Source organism: Callorhinus ursinus, unplaced genomic scaffold (assembly GCF_003265705.2).
Source record: "Callorhinus ursinus isolate GAN/ISIS: 27379988/994484 unplaced genomic scaffold, GSC_fseal_2.0 scaffold20, whole genome shotgun sequence".
Taxonomy (NCBI): domain Eukaryota; kingdom Metazoa; phylum Chordata; class Mammalia; order Carnivora; family Otariidae; genus Callorhinus; species Callorhinus ursinus.
The window spans coordinates 28,543,019-28,563,915 of NW_027397082.1; the positions used below are offsets into that span (position 1 = coordinate 28,543,019).

Sequence of the window (20,897 nt, forward strand, 5' to 3'; positions counted from 1 at the left end):
ACCTCAGACTTCCTCCCAGGAGTCATTGAATTGACAGAGCGAGTCCCAAGGTAACAACAAGCTAACCACTGTCCTCAATTAGAGATATTTATCATTTCGTTGATTAACACTTAGCGAATTCATGAATCACAATCACAGTTCTATTTTCTCAAACTTGGAAGTTCCAAGACTCTGGATCATCTTCTTTAACAGCAGCTAATGAGCTCATTGTGGTGTTTGGCTTCTGTTACATGTGTAATCATGCTCATAAATTCCAGTTATTGGTAAATGCCCATTAATGACCAGTGTTCTGCAATCTTCAACAAATCCTGTCTGGATGCCCAAGTTCTCCTGCGAGTGCTTTTCAACCAGTAGTTTTGGAAATGTGCTATAGCAGACCGAAGGTTAATGGAGAGCTCTTTTGGGGGCTGCCACAGGCAGGGGAAGGGAAGGAAACGTCTATTCATTGGGCTGCAGCCCCTCTGGTCCAGAGTTGTTCTGCCAAAGGCTTCTTTTGATCCAAGTTACAAAACCACGGATATAAACTATGACGGTGAGCCGCGAACATGAGTGTGCAGAACACACTTTGGGAATCACTGATCTAAGCAAACGGCCTCAACTTTAAGTTTGCTACTGTTATTGTGAACTGAGAGGTATAACTCCGGGGTTTTTGTTATCAGGCTGTGCCCTAGCTTCTCCTTGGACATTTCTATTTTTAGGAAGCCACAGCATTACAGGAGATCAGTTCTCTTTTTAACACATGATTTTAAATGGTTTGTGTGATTTGTAGAAGCCAAAGGAAAAGGAGGACTTTGCAACCAGCATTGTTGCAATGTGCAGATGATTAAAAGAGGAATGTAAAGAATTTTGAAACTTCGGTGAAAGGAGTAGTACAGCTCATCTCATTGTTTCGGAATCTCTTTGAAGAGCACAAGCACTCAGTAATTGAAGGTTTCTTCTACTTTCCCCTAAAGTCCCTCACTACAAGGTTGTTGGGTTTTTCAAAAAATAATGATGCTATTCAACAGCTGTCTCTGGCCATATGTTTTTGTCTCCGATTTGCTGAGGGTCTTACTGTGTCTGCTGCAACAAACAGATGTGTCTGGTTGTGAGCGAGAGCACCACATTGATTAAATACTGGTTAGCGGGTTGAGGATATGAATAAAGTGCTCTTCTGCGACTGCATTCTTTCCTCCTGCCTGCAGTGTGCCGCCCAGACAAATGCATGCTCGCTTTCCCCATGCAGCCCCGATGCGTTGTCTGCAGTCGCCGGTCATCTTCCAGTCGCACAAAGCACTTCCGTCCTCACTCATACCAACACATCAGCTGATGAATTGCCTTCTTTCTAAGTCAGCCAGTGTCTCCCGTTGCCTGTGCTTGGAGTAGGCTATTGAATGCCTTGATGAATATGAATTCCTGATGTTCAAAGAGACCTTATTAGTGTGGATGAAAGCAGCTAGACGGGTGAGAAAAAGCTTAAAAATATACAGAGACAAATGCCGAGGGCACGCAAACCAAGATTGTTCCCTTTAAAATACACAAGCTTTGTAGGGCAGACTGAACCTGACAACGTGCATGACACACTGTGTTAAATGTAAATAAAGATAAGCTTTCCTAGAGGAATTTCAGCATCTCTACCGTGACTGAGCTGTCAAGGTGGTCATGTCCGTGGAGCTCTTGAGCTCCTCCTGGTACCGCACCTTGGCTTTGGGTAGCTGCCGCCAGTGGCGCCTAGCTACCGAATTTTCCACCAGGAGCTATCCTTTCCATCAAGCCTGTATTTTTGTGACAATCACTACTTTAGAACTATTACATACCACTTTAGGTGTAATTTAAAGAATTGTGTGCCCGTCTACAATCTGGCACCTTCTTGTTAACAGTTACTGACATGAAATATAATTTCCCCTGAAGTTTCTTTCTTCAAATTTAAATTCAAAATAACCTCAATTTCGACTTGGATTTTCTCTCAGAATGGAAATCCAGGGGCTCACAGCTCTTGGAGCTTGAGAACAAACTGATGTGAGCAATTGACTCTTCTGCATGTGCTCGTCTGCACCTGCTCATGGTAAATAGAGTAAAGCCCATGGCCGCGTCCATACTGCCAGGAGGCCACTGGTGGTAGGTTTACTCTCAGTCTCCTTCCCGTCACATAACTGTGATATTCATACGCAACTAAATTCATTCTCACCTACCATAATTAACTTCTGTCTAAAAAGACTATTTTGGGGGAATTTTCCCCAAAGCGACTGAAAGCTTTTTAAAACATAGTTGAGCATTGAAACCGTTTTATGACCTTTGTTACTATTTTTGACTATTGGGTAGTAAGTAAAATATTAATAACCTTTTCCATAGTCTACAGAAAAAAAAAAAACCCAGTGTGTGAGCAATCAGTGGTTTCCTTCTAGAAATTTCTGAGAAGTTTCAATGAGATTATGTCTGCTAGAGGATCGAGGTCAAGGTAAAAGATACAGGCTCTGGACTGGCTGTTCCTAGCAGCCCTGGGTCAGTCTGGCTCTGCATTGTGAACTTCACGTATATGTGGGTTCTTTTTCCAAGTATTTGTATTCAGCTACGTTTTTTTTTTCATAGCAGTTATTTCTCTGGTTATTTGCTGCTTTCAGACCACCCAAATAAGAGAGATCCTGAATTTGGCCCCATTTTATAGGTGAGAAGACTGAATGAGGTACTTAGTTTAGCAGCTAGCTGAAGGTCTCACAACGGAAATCAGTGAGAGTCTTTCTCTGGTTTTGTTCTTAAATTCAAGGGCAAGTTTTCCTTGATGTTCCTTTTTAGTCTCTGCCCTTTTAAAAAAAAAAAATCCAATCTACCCTAAGACTGTGCTGCACCCTACACTTTAATTCAAGTGCCCCTTTGTTTTTCTTCTCCTGTTTTTATTAACCCATATTAGTGATCTTGATGTAGTTGGGGACTTGGATGGGCATATCATAAAGTAAAATTTAAAAATAAACCTTATTGTTCCTTCAGTCTTGGAGGTGGAACATTCCTAGGCCTATGTTGCTTGCTGACTGGTTGTGAGACCTTTGAAGAAGCTCTGGAAATGGCAGCTAAAGGCGACAGCACCAATGTTGATAAGCTGGTGAAGGACATTTACGGAGGAGACTATGAACGATTTGGCCTTCAAGGATCTGCTGTAGCATCAAGGTAGAGACGAAGTAGCTAGGAGCAGTAGCGTGTGAACAAGGCAACCTCTCCACCCTGGCCATTCACTTAATTGTTTTTAAAATGTCAACCCACCAGCCTGGTGCAAGTATCTATGGTTATTGGAGCTCAGACTTGATCTCCCGCCCTTTATGAAGCGTTGAAATGTTTAGCCCCTGATGCTTGTACTTAAAATAGGGCAGCTTTGAAAGAAGGTTCTGGAATACTGCAACAGTTTCCCCTGTTCCATTCTTGTCAATATATCTAGAGAGCATTAAAAAATTTTTTTTCCCATTAATAGCCATGCTACTTTGCCCCTATTAAAAAAAAAAGGGCAACCAGCCATTCATATTGTAATCCTGTCTGCTTGTAAAACATGGTAGCCAAATCAGATCATTTAAATTTTAACAGAGTTATTCATAAAGCTTTCCACAGTACTTTGGTGGAAGCGTGGGGCCTGCCTAAGGATGATTTTGAATACTCTCGCTAATATTTCCAACATAGCTTTGGCAACATGATGAGTAAGGAAAAGCGAGATTCCATCAGCAAGGAAGACCTCGCCCGAGCCACACTGGTCACCATCACCAACAACATTGGCTCCATTGCTCGGATGTGTGCATTGAATGAGGTAAGGCCTTAATCCAGAGGAAGCCTTGTGTCATTCATACACATCATCTTTAGCCGTGCAAAACTGTTGACCCTTACAAAATGATAGATCCTTGGGAAACCTGCCCTTTGTCCTAGTCACATCTTGTAGAACATGAGGGGTGTGTTTGGGGGAATGGAGTAGAATATGTATCTTATTTTAAGTAGGCACTGAATAATAAATAATAATCCATCCAACCACAGAGTCCAGGTAAAATCACAGCCCATGCTATAGACTCTGACCGTCATTATTACCACCCACCTACCAAAGTGTGAGGGAAAGCTTGGCGCATCCTTGCAAATAATTGCCGGTAAAACGCTCCACTTGCAATATTCGATATTCTCTCTGCTTTCAGCTTCTTTACAGTGTTGCCTTGTGGCATGGAGTTCAAGCAGCATTGTACAGGGCTATCAAAGCATAGAGAGCTTGCTACAGCTGAGGCCAGCCAGAGCCCCAGGCACAAGAAGGGGTGGAGCTGGTGACAAAGCTTTGTGAACGTGTTTTGAAACACTGCAAAATTCCTCTGGGAAACTAGAACCCTTTTCTGGAACAGAAGACATGTAAAGTACAACAGCTCTCACTGAGTTGTGTTAGGAAGACAAGAAAGGGGTTGAGACAGGCAACAGGTAATAGAAGGGTTAAAGAAGCATAGTCTCCTCAGTAATAGAGTTTTTAAAAATATAATTTTAATAGAAACACAGAAGAGGTCAAACCCGAAGTGTGTAGCCAGCTTGGATTTTCACACACACACCTGTGTAGCCATCACTTGACTCAAGAAATAGAACATTACAGGTTCTGCAGAAACCATCTCCTGTCCCATCCTGGTCGAGCAGTGGGGGCTTAAACAGGGCAAGAGGCGATCTTGATGGTGGGCAGTGCCAGTCCTGCCTTGGACCTCTAGGGTTACGAGAGAAACACGCTCCTTTACAACGTTGAGTAGAATATCTCTCTGGTCTGTGGCTCAGGGTCACCACTTTTTATGTCCCCGTGTGAGATGGAGTTCAAATGCAAGGCTGAAATGCAAAGAAAAAATGTATCCCAGACATGTGCCTTTCAAAGTCCACTTCGGTCACAGGACTCATTTTAACAGAGGATTTATTTTTTGACATTAACCTTTCAAGGGAGTTTTTCCAAGTAGCCAAACAAGGCCTGACTAATGTGTGTACTGTGGGCTGTCCTCGTGCACTCTCAAAGGTCAATGAGCCCCAACGTCCCCTGCCCCACAGAGTGGTAGATACACTTTCCCCTGCTTTCCACAGACCTTGAGTGAGCCAGCAGGGGGCCTTTTTACAATGATCATATTCACTTTAGGGGGAGGGCAACGGATTTTATTTTTCACTTTTGATTTCAATTTCAATACCATATATTGTTGGAGTATAGCAAAAACGGTAGTTTGAAAGTATGGCCAGTGAGAGGAATCACCGATCACTTCCGGCAAGGGCTTCACTGGCTGGCGTCCTGCCAGCGCATGCTCCCTGTGGGCACACCCGGAAGTGGCGGCCATTCTCCTGTGAGAGTCAAAACGCAAGCTTCAGTCATTGCTAAGGGCACTGGACTGGCTGAGTGGAGAGTCCTTGAGCACCCCTGTTGCATAGAGAGACACCACATTTACTGACTCTTAAGATTTTTTTTTTTAACTGTGATTATTGGAATCCTGTAAAACGCTTCTCCATCAACACTGAATTTTTTATTCAGTTTTGAGTAGAAAATACAAACACGTAATACAGAGTTCTAAAGACACCAGAAGGATGTGCAGGGAAGTGGGTAACTGTTTGCACCTGTCCTACAATGTTAGCCTTACTCGAGGTAGCCAATGTTTTTCACTTTTGGCATCTTATTCTGTATTGTCTGCAATATAGCAGAAACATATCCTTCCAAAGGCAGCAAACTCTGTATCACATTCTTGCTTTTTAAACAATTTTATGAGATATAGTCACATCTCATACAATTCACCCTCTACATATTATTTTATGTCTTGCTTCGGTTGTGTATCAACCTTTTATTACGAAAATTGGTAAATATACATAAAGGAGCACAATAGTATGAAGAACCTCCTTATAGCTGTTAACCCGAATCAACAGTTAACAAAACTGTGCCACACATGCTTTATCTGTTTTCTTTTTCCTCCTCCCTCTGCCTCTGTCTCTTCCTCCTTCTCTTCTTCTCTTTTTTACTAACGTATTCGAAAGCAAATCCCAGAGGTTATGTCAGTCTACCTTACATACTTCAATATGTACTTCTGGAAACATTGCCTCATGCTTTTTTACATGATAATACATGCGAGTGTTATATTTTCCTTACTTCAATGTTATTTTTAAAAAAGAATTCTGTCGTTTCTTCTAGTCTTTTTTTCCTTTATTCTTTCTTTTTTTCTTCTCTTTCTTCCTTTCTTTCTCTCTCTCTCTCTCTCTTTCTTTCTTTCTTTCTTTCTTTCTTTCTTTCTTTCTTTCTTTCTTCCTTTCTTTCTTTCTTTCTTTCCCCCACAGTCATATCTTTGACCCACCTGGAATTTATTTGAAATAAAGAATGTCCATCAGCTTTTATTGCATTCTATTCCTTCTGGCTCATTACCAAACTAATGCAGGCCTGGGGCTTTGAGGAAGTCCTACATTGGACTCCCTTGTTTTAGGGGGAAAAGCAAAACTCCTAAATTTAATTAAATTCTTCTTTAATCTGAGTTCCTCTTGAGTGTTTCTTGTCACATCTCAGTCTGGGCAGTTTGTAGCTACCGTTCTTATTTGTGGAAACTTATTAAAACCACCTCCCAGGGGCGTCTGGGTGGCTCAGTTGGTTAAACCGCTGCCTTCAGCTCAGGTCATGATCCCAGGATCCTGGGATCGAGCCCCACATCGGGCTCCCTGCTCATGCAGGGAGCCTGCTTCTCCCTCTGCCTGCCGCTCCCCCTGCTTGTGCTCTCTCCCTCTCTTTCTCTCTCTCTCTCGCTATCTCTCTCTGTGTGTCACATAAATAAATAAAATCTTTAAAAAAAATAAAACCACTTCCCACACCTCCACCCATAGAAAATATTCACAGTAGTTAATGGGCTTATCAATTTACATTGTGAAAACTTGAGACAGTTAAGAGGCCATATTCCTAGATCCTGATGACTCTTGATAGACTGAACAGAAAAGAATGCCAGCTTCTGGGACTCCCTTCCTTTGGCATAAGTGACCATAGCAACTGGCTCTGTGAGTGAGTGGGTGGTAGACAGGCTGAGCTCAGTGTTGTGTGTGTGCAGAATGCAAATCCATATCCATGTCAACAAAAGTATAGACGTATTTTTCGTTACCATATTTCAACCCACATGTTGACCAAACAGGATTGTCCACCATATAGCCCAAGGATAGAGACTGGGAATTGTTTCTTTTTGTATTCTGGTGTTTGGCATAGAGCAACCTGAGCAAACTTGTTAGTTGAATAGCCCATGCCATGGCCATTTTATTTATGAGTTGGTTATAATAGTTTATAGTTGGAAGTTGGGGGAATTGAAAGGAATGCAAAGGCAAATTTAGCTGAACTTGAACTCCAGTTAAAATTTTATATGTGTGTTGGTAGCTGAATTTCATATCAGGCCTAAGTCAATCTGACATAACACTTGCAAATAAGCCCAATATAAGTCTCTGCCTCACCCAGCCAGAATCTCACCCTTTTGTTCTTTGGAATGCACTGTGAAGTTTGTTCGACTTCATCTTGGAAATGCTGAAATAATTTCACTTAAGAAACAAATTGACTCTGCAAAGTCCTGGGAGTACAGTGAAGTATGGAACATTGGGTCTTTACTAAATGCTATTTTTATACCATTATTTAATTGTTCCTTAATTTTTTTTTCCAGAATATTGACAGAGTTGTGTTTGTTGGGAACTTTCTCAGAATCAATATGGTCTCCATGAAGCTGCTAGCATATGCAATGGATTTTTGGTCCAAAGGACAGCTAAAAGCTCTGTTTTTGGAACATGAGGTAGGTCAAGTCTGCTTGGACTTAGCTGTCCTACATGGAGTGTATTTGGCTTTGTCTAACTGTGGAGTGAGTCCCTCAGTTTTAAAATTGGTCAAGTAGAGGGGCGCCTGGGTGGCTCAGTCATTAAGCGTCTGCCTTCGGCTCAGGTCATGATCCCAGGGTCCTGGGTTCAGGCCCTGCATGGGGCTCCCTGCTCAGCAGGAAGCCTGCTTCTCCCTCTCTCACTCCCCCTGCTTGTGTTCCCTCTCTTGCTGCTTCTCTCTCTGTCAGATAAATAAATAAAATCTTAAAAAATTTTTTAATTTAAAAAAAAATCAGCCAAAATGGGTAATCATTAAAAAATATCTCTCTACTTTAACCATTTTAACATAAAACATAAATGTTCATTCACTCATCAATTTCTTTGATGTAGGACCAAGGCCCATTTTTGACCATGGGTTCTGCTGTTATCCTTTTTTTCATAATCCACAAATATTATATGCCTTCTTTGATTTCTGATTTATTTCTTTAAAATGGATCAAGAGATTAAAGATACCTATGAAGCGCTCTGGTTGCATAATGCTTCTAGATTTTTCCCTCAACCATTCCTGTGTATCGGGATCCACCTAAGTAGAGAGTAATGGTTTGTGACTGCCTTTTTCAATCTTTTTTGAGAATTTAACTGGATTTTCATATAAGTGACCAATTTATTTTGTACTCTTTTTATCGGTTTAGGTATTAACTTAGATTATGACATTAACATAATATCTGTCATAAACAAATCTGAGGATAAACACAGCTGACTCTTGGCAAGCAGACAACTGCACTGGTGAGAACAGAAGTGCGGGGGTTGCTCAGAGGAGCCTGGTGGCCCAGAGAGGCTGGTATCCTTAGGCATTAGCAGCCTGTCTGCAGAGGATATGAACATCAGTTAATTGAGAGAGTCCCTTCTGTCAAGTTTCTACAATCCTATAAATCAGATTTCTAAGAGTAGGTGAGGGACCTTTCTCTTCCCTACCGCCTCTGCCACCTTCTTTAAAATCAGTACTGTAGAGAGCAACTGTTTGTTTATCAGGGCAGGTTCCTAATCCCTGGCGTGTATTGTAGTAGAAAAAAACTTTGAGAGAACTAGTATCACAAACTTGTAATGAGTAACTACTCTGGCATTTTTCTCATCTTCAAACCAAATTATTTATCTGAAAAGCTGCCCATGTATTTACAAGTTATTTAGAGTTTCCTAGGCCCATGTTTTGTTTTCTTAATGCAGATAAGACAATAGGAATTTAAATACTAAATAGTTAAGGCCCAGTGATAGAACTTAATACTAAAGAAAGCCTGTTTTTTTTAAGCAGGCTTAAAGCATGGGGTCATAGAACTTTTGGGGGGTGAGGGGAATGGAGTCCCAGAATTTTCACCTCCCCTCCCCCCAACCAGAGCACCTCCCTTTTTACCTACTTATTTATCGTTTCCATGTAAGATTTTGTTTGAAAAAGGAAAAAGTACCTCAGCTTTTAAAAAGCAATTAAAATGAAAAAAGAAAAACCACTGTTCCAGTTCAGCTAGGGTTGCCATATTTAGTGATTAAAAATACAGAACACAGGGGCGCCTGGGTGGCTCAGTCGTTAAGCGTCTGCCTTCGGCTCAGGTCATGATCCCAGGGTCCTGGGATCGAGCCCCGCATCGGGGTCCCTGCTGGGTGGGGAGCCTGCTTCTCCCTCTCCCTCTCCCCCTGCTTGTGTTCCCTCTCTCGCTGTGTCTCTCTCTGTCAAATAAATAAATAAAATCTTTAAAAAAAAAAAAATACAGGACACAGTTATTTCATCTGGCATTTATCTATATTTTATCCGGCAAGCCTAAATCCAGATTCTCTTCAACTAAGGCAGAAAACAAACTCTGGGAGCCATCAGGGATTAAAAACCATCCACGAGGTCACATGGGGAGTTAGTTGGTGTAAAATAGGGAGTGAGATCCAACATTTTGGGGAAACTCACTTCTGTAGGTAAAAACACAGTCACCTACATTAACTTGTACAATCCTAGGCCTCTGTGGACTGTGGCTTGGCTTTGTTATGCACGTGTCATAACTCGGTCTTTATAGCCAATAAAAGTGGAGCGTTTTTATAGCCCCTTGTAAAGATCTCTCAGAAAGGGCTCTGCATTCTTAAATTCCGTCTGGCTTAGGCAAGCCTTCCTGGAGGATACTGTGGAGAGAGAACTTTTGGGAGGCGCGTGTGGGGCAGTTTTCCTGCCCTGCCTCAGGAGTCCTCACTGACGGAGTCTCATTCATTCAGCTAACAGGATTGAGAAGTCATCAGCCAAGCAGTGAAGACACAGCCTCTTGACTGACTAGGAGTCTTTAGACAATGACTCTACCTCTCCATCTTTGTTTTAGCCTTTGTAACGTGGGGTGATAATAATATTTGTCTCATAAGGTTATTGTGAAGATTAAATGAATTCATGTAAAGTGCTTAGAACAATTTTTAGCATATAATGAGGCCTCAAGAAATGTTAGCTGGCAGCAGCCAAAGCAGAGATCCTATCACATAACTGCCAGTACTGGCACGCAGCCACCCATTTGGGTTGGTGACTCTTGAGTCAGGCAACAGGCGTGGAGTCTCAGACCTTTTGGAAACCAAGTTCTCTAAACATTTTTATTTTTCAGTTCCTTTCACTTTCACAAAAACATGGGCTTTTATTTTACAGATGAGCAAAGTGCAGCTCCGGCTGATTTAGATGCCTTTCCGAGATCTGCTGAGGGAAGCTTTAAGTTCTCACCTGTGAGATACAACTTTGAAGTCAGACAGATTCGGGGTTGAGCCCTGGCACAAGTGTGTGACCCTGAAAGGGAAATTTACTTTATTACCTTCCATTTCTCATCAGTGAAATGGGGTTCATAGTATGAATTTTGCCATGGCACAGATTAAAATGCAATCATTGTAATTCTAACAATTCCAGCATTCGTGTAGCACACACTGAGTGCCAGGCATTTCCCTAAGCGCTTTATTTACAGCCGTTAACTTATTTAAGATAGAAAAACAGGTATATCTAATAAATATTATGACTATTATTCTATGGTGCATGGCAGAGTTCAGCTTTTAGGGTTTTTTTTTTACCTACAACAGTAGGGAGCAGCTTTCCTAGAATTATTAAACACAGTAGGCATTTGGCTGTTTGGAGATCATCGTGCGCAAGTTTTCCTGTTGCTTTTGTAGGGTTATTTCGGGGCTGTTGGGGCGCTGCTGGAACTGTTCAAGATGACTGATGACCAGTAGTGATGACCAGTGGATGGAAGAACCTTCTGTGAAAACAGAGAACTGAGAGTTGCCGCCGGAGGAGGTAGATGCCGCTGTGGGACGGAAGCCAAGCCATTATGGCAGATGAACCTGCTGGATTTGTAAATAATTTAAAATCCTTCTAACTGATCTTTTACTCCTGGGTTTTGAGCTGATGATTCAAAATGGGGAATACAAGAGTTTTTCTGTACACTGTATTTTTTAAAAAAAAAAAAGAACATTTGTGCAGCGAGGCCAAACCTACGAATTTTATGCATTAACCTTGAAAAGTTGTATGATGTGTAGGAAGGACCTGAAATGTAAGTGCTGTTTATTTTTCTTCTGGGGTTTACTGATCAGTGTGGTAATTTTAACTTCATTTAGCAATTACTCTAGGAGATTCTACCTTTACTTATATTCTTCATGACGTTTCATGATTTGCTGTTGGTTTCAAATGAAACTACAAATCTGGCATGTTTTACTGTGAACACAATTTTGTTTGTTTGTTTATATGCCTTTTGTTGTCTTGTTGTTTTTTTTTTTCTGTTGGAGTCTCTTATGGAGAAAGAGAGTCCTTCCCCCTGTTTCTGTCCTCAAATGACTCCCTCTCCCCCCCCCCCCGCCCGATACCTTTCTTTAACCTAATTGTTCATATCAATCAAGGTGCTGACCAACTCGATACAAAGTTAAGCACGAGATTGAAAGCTCTCGAAAGTGCCCTTGATGAGAAAACTCTGAAAGTGTTCATGAATTTTATGAGTCAGGCGAAAGTTGAAAATGTTATGCAATTTTGACTTAACCCTTACGAATATGCAATGTTTTGTTGGATTTATTTTCTGTTAGGTTATATTAAATTGAAATGTTTCTCTGATGAAATGTCCTCACTCATGCCCAGCCTATGAGTGGCAGCAAATCCTTATGCAGGACTTTGGAACTTCCCAGGTAAAGTCTCCCACTAGATTAACTATTCACATTGGGAGATGGGGGGAGAAGTCATGGGTTGAGGTGTCAGGTAATAATACCTATTTGTGTTGTACACGTATGTACATAGGAGCTTTGTAACAAGGCATCTTAAATAATAACATTTTTTCATTTGAAATATTTCAAACTGAAAACTGTATTTCAATCCCAGTTTCTAATATTAAAAAAAAAAATCATGATACTGATCTCTCTATACATATTTTTTTTCTTTTTTGAAAGATGTCATTGGAACCGATGGGTAACTTTCAAATGAGAGTCTTGTACAAATATTGAAACGCATGAGGTCTAATGATTTAGAACTGATTAATCTTTTGAATTGAGCATATTGTTGAAAGGGATTTTTCAAGGCAGTGCAATTCCTCCATGATGAATCTTTCCTTTTCTGCCTCCTGAGCACCATCTTTAATTGCCATATCTTCAAGTCTTGAAGAACGTGATGTTAACTGAAGTGTTCACTTGTCTGGTTGAAATAAAGCCTGTTTCTGTTGTGATGTTTTTAGTGTATATGTTATTTTCATTTCTTAATCTTCATGTCCATATTATCTGCTTTTGTACCATAAAATGAATGTGTTGTATTTTTGCTACCCTACATTTCATAATTTGAGGCTTTCCTATAAGGGTGTCTTCAATTGAAGCTGTAACTCTATGCAGAGATTTTTTTTTTAAATAGCTTTATTGTTCTTATACAACTGACTCATTGCCAAAATATTATTACTATATTTGGTAATTCAAAAAATTTTTCAAAATTTGGTCATCACAAATACATTTTATTAACTTCCACCTGGCTTAAAAAAATTCAAAGATGTTCTTGAAAAAGATAAGTGTAAAAATGTACATATGATCTACATTAGTGCCTTTTTAGACTATTCCCTTCTATCAGTACTACTCTCCTCTGTCAGGTAATCGTAGACCTTGGATTATGGTTCTGCAAAAGAAATCAGGGCAAGTTAATGTAATTATATAATTTTTTAATTATCTGGAATCACTTGATCTTTCATTGCAAATGTGTAAGACATTGGTTTAGCTGAGGAAATCAATTCTTCCACTATACAAATATCAGTAAATGTTGGCTACCTATTGCCAGCCTTTTTTTATAATGAGAAACTTATAGCCTGAGGATTTTTACATTCACTTGAATCATAGGGACTTTCCTTTGGCTCAACATTAAGAAGAAACTTGACAAGACTAAAGAATTTTTATCTTGAACTTGTGAATTCAAGATGGTCAGGTAGTCTAGAGCATGGCTTTTGATTGTGAGACAGCTTCAGTGTGGATCTCGCTCAGCCATTGCCTACCTGTGTGGGCAAGCCACTAACCCTCTCTCTAAACCCTAGCTTCCTCATTCATAAAATAGAGCAAACAGTTTTCACCTCCATATTTAAAGAGCTTGGCACAAAGGCTGGCAAATAGTAAATGGTAGCTACTGGGAAAAGAAAAATAGATGTCTTAAACTAACGTGTGAAATCAGTGATAACTAACCTTCTAGAATGTGGGGAACCTATTTTAACACAGGGATACGGATCTCCCTATGCTAGTACATGTCCACAGCTCTGTGTCCACAATTCCAAAATTCCAAACTCTTAAAATGTAGCCTTACAGTCACTTGACAGAAAAAGCTGACTTGAGCAGTATTTATCATACTCTGTAGGATTCTTCGCATGTTTTGCTGCAAAGCTACTAATGTGTTTGATTACGGGGTACTGCCCCAGACCCTACTAGGGGTGTTAAGGAGTAAACAATTCTGAATTTTGAAAGAAATCTGGTCCCAAGAATTTTAGATAAAGGGATTGGGGAGGTTATGGTTGTATTCTTCAGGTTAGGTAGTATATATGGGTTCAGAGTCCCTTTGTTGGGCACTGTTGTTACAGGTAATTTATGCTTGACATCATCTGGTCATACAAGGAATAAGAAGTTACTTTGGGCCAGGAAGGAGCTGAGGAAAACAAGAGGATTTGGCTATAACTCCTGCTGTTCAGCAAGGGAGACAGGTCTCAAACCAGTTCAGGTTATAAAGTATCACGGGTGCCATTCATTCATTCACCAATATGTACAGCAGTGAACAAAACACAGACCCCTCCTCACAGAGCTTACATTCTAGAAGGAAGACAGATAATCACGAAGTAGATCATGCTAGGTCAGTACTACAAGGAGAAAATGAGGTAAGGTAAAGGGCTAGAGAGGAGGTAGTTGTAGTTAGAAAGTGGAAGGGAAGAAACTTCTTTGGTAGAGTGGTCAAAGACAACTTCTCCTACAAGAGGAGACATTTGAGCAGTCCGATGAAGTTGGGAGCACACCTGGGAGAACATTTTTTACTCCTGGCAAATGAGAATGAAGGTTTTGAGGAACTGCAAGAATTCCAGTGTGTGTGGAGTAAACAATGGGAAGAGTGACGGGAAATGCAGTTTGGGGAGTAGCCATGGGCCAGGCCCAATATGAGGTCTGTATGTGAGGGTAGAGGCTGCACATGAAGGAGGAATTGGTCACTTCTCCTGGAGGGGAGGGCTCAAGAAGTTTCCATAGAGTCTTAACCAATGAGTGGAGACCACCAAGTGGGCGTGGAGATGGGGGCTTCCCAAGCAGAGAGAGCAGGGTGAGAGAGGCATTGAGAGAAGAAACAGTAGTCAGGTTATTCAGGGAATTAGAAGCTGTTTGCATCTGCTGGAGCCTTGGTTAGGGAGAGCAAAACCAGATACCGGGAGAGAGGAAACCAGCCAGATTATGGAAGGACTCATATTCCATGCTAAAGATTCTGGTGTTTTCTGTAGTCAGTGCAGAGCCATCAAAGGGTTTCAAGTAAAGTGAAGCTAGAATTAATCTGGCTTCAAAGTGTTAATAGAGCAAAATGTCCTACTGAGGTTAATGAGCAAACCAGTTATTGTGCTTTTGAATACATAACACCATTTTTATTATCATGTTTACTTTAGTTCCTCTATTGTGTCCAACCTCATACAGCAGCTGCTTAGTGGACCACATTTCTCTATAACTAAGAGGGTTATATAAGGTCTTGAGAATTTTCCCACAGGACCAAGGCTGCTAATAGCTAAAGCCCTGCTATGATTCTATTTAGTGACTAGGAAGATTTCAACATCAATGATCACTATTAACTCTATCCCTTGCCAGAATTGTTTGGAGAGAAGGCCCTTTTCCTCCCAGTGATCCGATGACCCCAAATTTGTGAGAAAAATTGAATTAACGCACATTTTCTACTGGGTCTACCAGGTGCTCGTGATTCACTCTTCACCAATTTAATTTTTACTAAATGCTTATGATCTGGGAGGCATTGATTGGGTAACTTTCGGGAGACATTCAGTCGTAGGACAGCAAAATCCCTCCTTCCATCGGGCTTCCATCCTCATGAGGACATGAGCCAACAAATAAACAGCAAAATAGCAGTTAGTGATCAATGCTGTGAAGGGAAGAAACAGGGTGATGTGGCAGAGAGGAAACCAAGGGACTTCCTTAGTAAGCTGGGCGTGAGATAAAAATATGAAATCATGGCCTCCGCATTTGAGGAATGACCCTCAGGTGTTTCTTGCTTTCACTCATTACTACCTCCTCAATGAAAATGAAGGATGTTTTTGGGAAACAGTCTGAGAGCTAATTCATTTTCTTTTTATTTTACTTAGAATATTTAATTTAGTTCCCGTATGAATTTAAAATCGTATGTTACGTGAAACAATAGATTAATTTAATAATGCCCCCTTTGTACTACTCCCTTATTTCACAAAACAGTATTATTTAAGCTGTTCACTTGAATCTTTATTGTCAATGCCTTTGTCGTGGCCAGAGTCATTTCGTGGTTTCCAGAGCACACCAAGTCTGACACACAGCACTTTTTGAATCTACTTACGATATTGACACTGGATTTTTTTTTTTAACCAAGCCAGGAGCTTCCTGCAATGACCTCAATTATTTGTTTCATTTTCCAAAAGGTGTTATATTGGTGATGCCACAGTGTAACCATTTATGTAGTGCCTTTTATGGTCAACTTTAAAAGGTTAGTTTATAAGTATTCATCACTTGCAATACAAAAATAAAAGAAAATTTCTATTAAAAGTCTTTGCCTCTTTTTATGCTCACTCTATCAGGTAAACCCCAAACATTCCAAACTAGAATTAATTGAGGTGATTTCAGTTAATGATGTCACCAAAGAATTCTCAACCAGTTTGCAGTTAGAATTCATCTTCTTACATTTAAGTATTTTTTTAAAATTTCACTAAGTTTTAGGGGTGCCTGGGTGGCTCAGTCGTTAAGCGTCTGCCTTCGGCTCAGGTCATGATCCCAGGGTCCTGGGATCGAGCCCCGCATCGGGCTACCTGCTCAGCGGGAAGCCTGCTTCTCCCTCTCCCACTCCTCCTGCTTGTGTTTCCTCTCTCACTATGTCTTTCTCTGTCAAATAAATAAATAAATAAAATCTTTAAAATTTCACTAAGTTTTATATGCATATAATCTAAAAAGTTAAATAGTTCCAGAAGACTATGAAAAAAGTAGCAGTACCCATGTTTTCTTTTTTGTTTTTTTCCCTTCTTTCTCTTTACACTTTATTCATGACACATGGTACTTTCTCAGGTGTAAAGACAAAGCCAAGGGCAGGAAAAGGGTACTTGGACATGTCAGACCACCAGGGTTGTAGCTAAGACTCATAGCCACAGGGACTGTCCTGGTTGGAGGATTTTGGAGAGGGGTATGCTCAGCATTCCAACCAATGATGCCTAGATGTATTTTTATCAAGAACTCATTTTCAACATTGGCTGCTGGTCTTGTTTTATTTCACTATTCTGAGCAAAGCAGCTTCCCAGAGTAAAGGGTAGGGTGATGAGGGGAAAGGTTTGAGTAGCTGTATGTCCAAAAATTTCTAAAAATATACATATTTTTTTAGATTTTATTTATTTATTTGACAGAGAGAGACACAGCAAGAGAGGGAACACAAGCAGGGGAAGTGGGAGAGGGAGAAGCAGGGTTCCTGCCGAGCAGGGAGCCCGATGCAGGGCTCGATCCCAGGACCCTGGGATCATGACCTGAGCCGAAGGCAGATGCTTAATGACTGAGCCACCCAGGCGCCTCACTAAGAATATTTTTATTCTACGCTCATACCCAATTGATAGTTTGGCAGAGTATAGAATTTTAGATTAGATATTTTTGTTCAGAATTCTGAAGGCATAGCCCTATTATTGCCAAGCTTCCAGTGCTGCTGTGAGAAGGCCTGATGCCATTCTGGTTCCCGATCTTCATATGTGACTATTTTACCCCTCTTTTCTGGAAGCTTTTAGAAACTTTTCAACTTCTGGTTTCAGCCCTAACAGGTAAAGAGCTTGCAATTCATCACTGCCATCCTTATAAGAAAAAAGCTGGGGCACCTGGGTGCCTCAGTCTGTTACCCATCTGCCTTTGGCTTGGGTTGTGATCCCGGGGTCCTGGGATCGAGCTCCACGTTGGGCTCCCTGCTCAGCTTGTTCCCTCTCCCTCTGCTGCTCACCAACCCCCACTCATGCTCTCTCTCTCTCTCTTTCTCTAACAAATAAATGAATAAAATCTTAAAAAAAAAAAAAAAACTAAACAAACTGAAAACCAATGACTTTTCTTGGACCTCTCAGAGAATCGAGGTCATAGGGCAAACTGCCACACTGAAATTTGAAGAGACAATAAATACAGAAAATCACAGCTGAGGGGCGCCTGGGTGGCTCAGTCCATTAAGCCTCTGCCTTTGGCTCAGATCGTGATCTCAGGGTCCTGGGATCGAGCCCCACATCAGGCTCTCTGCTCAGTGGGGAACCTGCTTCTCCTACTCCTTCTGCTTCTCCCCCTGCTTGTGCCCTCTCTCTCTCTGTCAAATAAATAAATTAAATAAATAAATAATCTAAGAAAGGAAGAAAGAGAAAGAATCACAGCTGAAATCAATTTACCTACCACCCATAAGCTGGTAGGAACACTTAAATGGCAATTTTGACAAACTGGTGGAGGCTGAGTGCGGACTAACATATGAGTGAGAAATTCCTGGGGACCTGCCATCTTAGGGAGGGTCTTCACACTTCATGGGTTGTACCTCTAGGAATCCCACCTGCTTCTCATGGTGAACAGCCAAGAAAAATTATCCTGTGTCTCTGGCAGGGGGAGAAGTAAAAGTAACCATTTTGAAGTACATCTAGAGGGCTCTCCATGAAAAGGGCTGCTTTCCAGGGGACAGGATTTTATCAGAGACTTATCTCACCCCATGGGGCTGGGGGGAGGAAATTACCTAACTTCAGCTTCCTCTTGCATCCCTATCTCAACCAAGGCTAGGGGAGGGGGAGGGGTTGTTGGAGAAGAAGAGGGGAAAACATACATCTGAGGAAACAGGAATGCTGGGAAACACTTGAGACTACAGCCCAGGGACACAGGCCCACTGAAAGAAAGACAGATTTCATCTTAAGATTATGGATGCTTCCCCTCCTCATATTCTACCACCACATCAACACAGTTTCAGTATAATAACAGTGGATTGCAGCTGAAAGGGAGCTGTAAGGTGCATATTCTATTTAAGAAAAACTTATTAGGGAAACTCAAAGACAATAGAGAGTTAAAAACAAGGACCCAAGAGGAATTTGAAGCCTCTGGTACTTACAGCTACAGCAAACATTAAACGCAGCCCAACTCCTAGCCAGATTCACAAAAACCTCACATTAAAAGCCATCTTACCTCAGTTTCTATTACTTACTACATCCTGTGTAGCTTTCAGTAAAAGATTATATGACATGCTGAGAGGCAAGAAAAAACAGTCTGAAGAGACCAACCAAGCATCTCTCCAATATGACATAGATTTTGGAATTCCCAACAAGGGAATTTAATGTGAATATGATTAATATATTAAGGACTTTAATGGAAAAAGAACAATAACTGGCAATATTAACAGAGAGATGGAAGAATCTAATGAGGAATCAAAAGGAAATCCTAGAAATTAAAAATGTTGCAACAGAAATGAAGAATGCCTTTGATAGGCTCATCAGCAGACCAAACATGGCGAAGGAAAGAATAAGTGAGCTTGAAGATATGTCAATAAAACTTCTAAACTGAAATTCAAACAGAAAACAGAATAAGAAAGATAGCACAGAATGCCCAAGACCTGTGGCACATTTCAAACAGTATAACATACACATACTTAGAATGCCAGAAGAGAAGAGAGAATGGAGAAGAAGAAATATTTGAAGTAATAACGGTTGAGAATTTTCCAAAATTAATGACAAATACCAAACCACAGATCCAGGAAGCTTGATAATTTAAGCAGGATGAATACCAAAAAAATCTACGCCTGGGTAAATCCTATTCAAACTGCAGAAAATTAAAGACAAAGAGAAAACTTTGAAAGAAACTAGGAGTTGGGGGGACTGTACATATTGGGGAACAAAGCTAGGACTTACAGTGGACTTCTGCTCAGAGACCACACAAGTGATAAGAGAATAGGTTAAAAATATTTAAACTACTGAAAGAAACTTCTCTGTATCACCAGGATTTTGAAAATGTGTAATGATAGGCCTTAGTGTGAATGTATTTTCATTGACTAAACTGGTTCCATAATGGATTCCTTCAAACTAGAAATCTGTATCCTTCACCCCTGAGAAATTTTTTTATATTATTTTTTGGTAATTCCATCCCCTCTCTGACCTGTCTTTCAGGAACTACTCCTGTTTGCATGTTGGACTTCCTGTACTGGTTGTCTAATTTTCCTATTGTTTTTCTTCTATTTTTCATCTTAATCTTTTTGCTCCATTTCAACTTTATCTTCCAGCTCTTCTATGGAGTTATTATTGCTACTATTTCTACCATGATGCTGGAGTTCCCAAGAGCTCTTTTCATACTCTGATTTTTTGGTGGCCTATATTTTATTTCTCAAAAGATACATTGTCCTTTATGTTTTTACATCTCTGAATAATCTCTCTTCCAAGTTGCTTTTTTCTGTGTTTTGGTCTCTGTCTTTCATTTTAGAGGCTTTCCCTAGATGTCTTGTGATCCTCCGCTGTGTGACAAGAAGTTGATTGAAACTTTAATTACAGGGTGGAACTTGTTGATTGGACTTTACTGTAAGGTGATCTGGCTCAGCCAATTCTTTGGAGAGCCCCGCTGTCAGTATCTTTGGATCTTTTCTCTGGGATTGGTGATATCCTTCAGAGAAAGTGCGTCCCATCTCTTCTCTGGAGCTATAAGCTTGACTGCAGCATTCTGGGAGTGGAGCTGAGGGAGGAATCTGAACTTGCAGAAGAAGAGGCAATGATGTACTCTGGAGCCACCTGCTGTATGAGTTTAGGCAAGTTAACTTCTCTGTGATTCACTTTCCTCAACTGTTAAATGCAAACAAAATGTGTTAGGAGGATTAAAGCAGTTAATATATGTAAAGTGTTGTAGTGAGCTTGAAGATATGTCAATAAAGCCCCATCAAGTGATGGGTCCTTAAAAATAGTTGTCATTTCAGAGTCTCTTATAAGACTCCCTGAAAATTACCTCATAAGAATTTAGGCAAAGATATATTATCAAGTGAGAAAAAAATTTTATAATTAAAAATAAAATAATAACATAACCCCCAACTACATGAAGCAAAAATGGGTAGAACTGAAGAGAGAAATAGAAAATTCAACAACAGTTGGAGATTTCAATATCCCTCTTCCCATAGTGCACAGAACAATTAAAAGATCAGCAAGAAAATAGAAGACCTGAACAACACTATAAACCAAGCAGACTTAACAGACATCTATAAAACACAGGAAGACACTGTAAGACACAGCAGCAGAATGCACCTTCTCCTTCAGAACACATGAAGCCATCTCCAGGATGGACCACATGCTAGGCCATTCATCCAGCCTTCTTAAGTTTAAAAATATTGAAATCATTCTAGTTATGTTCTCTGATGACAGTGGAGTTAAATTAGATATCAATCATAAAAGAAATTTGGGGAA

At 40.5% G+C, this 20,897-nt stretch overlaps 1 protein-coding gene across 1 annotated transcript in view; it reads left to right on the forward strand.

Annotated features, from left to right (window-relative positions):
• The window catches only part of PANK1 (pantothenate kinase 1), a 54,166-nt gene extending 41,702 nt beyond the window's left edge, over positions 1 to 12,464 (forward strand). The window contains 4 exon segments of the mRNA XM_025881057.2: positions 2,965 to 3,141; positions 3,643 to 3,766; positions 7,617 to 7,742; positions 10,933 to 12,464. Of these exon segments, the coding sequence (XP_025736842.1) occupies positions 2,965 to 3,141; positions 3,643 to 3,766; positions 7,617 to 7,742; positions 10,933 to 10,992 (487 nt within the window). The 3' untranslated portion in view covers positions 10,993 to 12,464.
• The last annotated feature ends 8,433 nt before the right edge of the window (positions 12,465 to 20,897 follow it).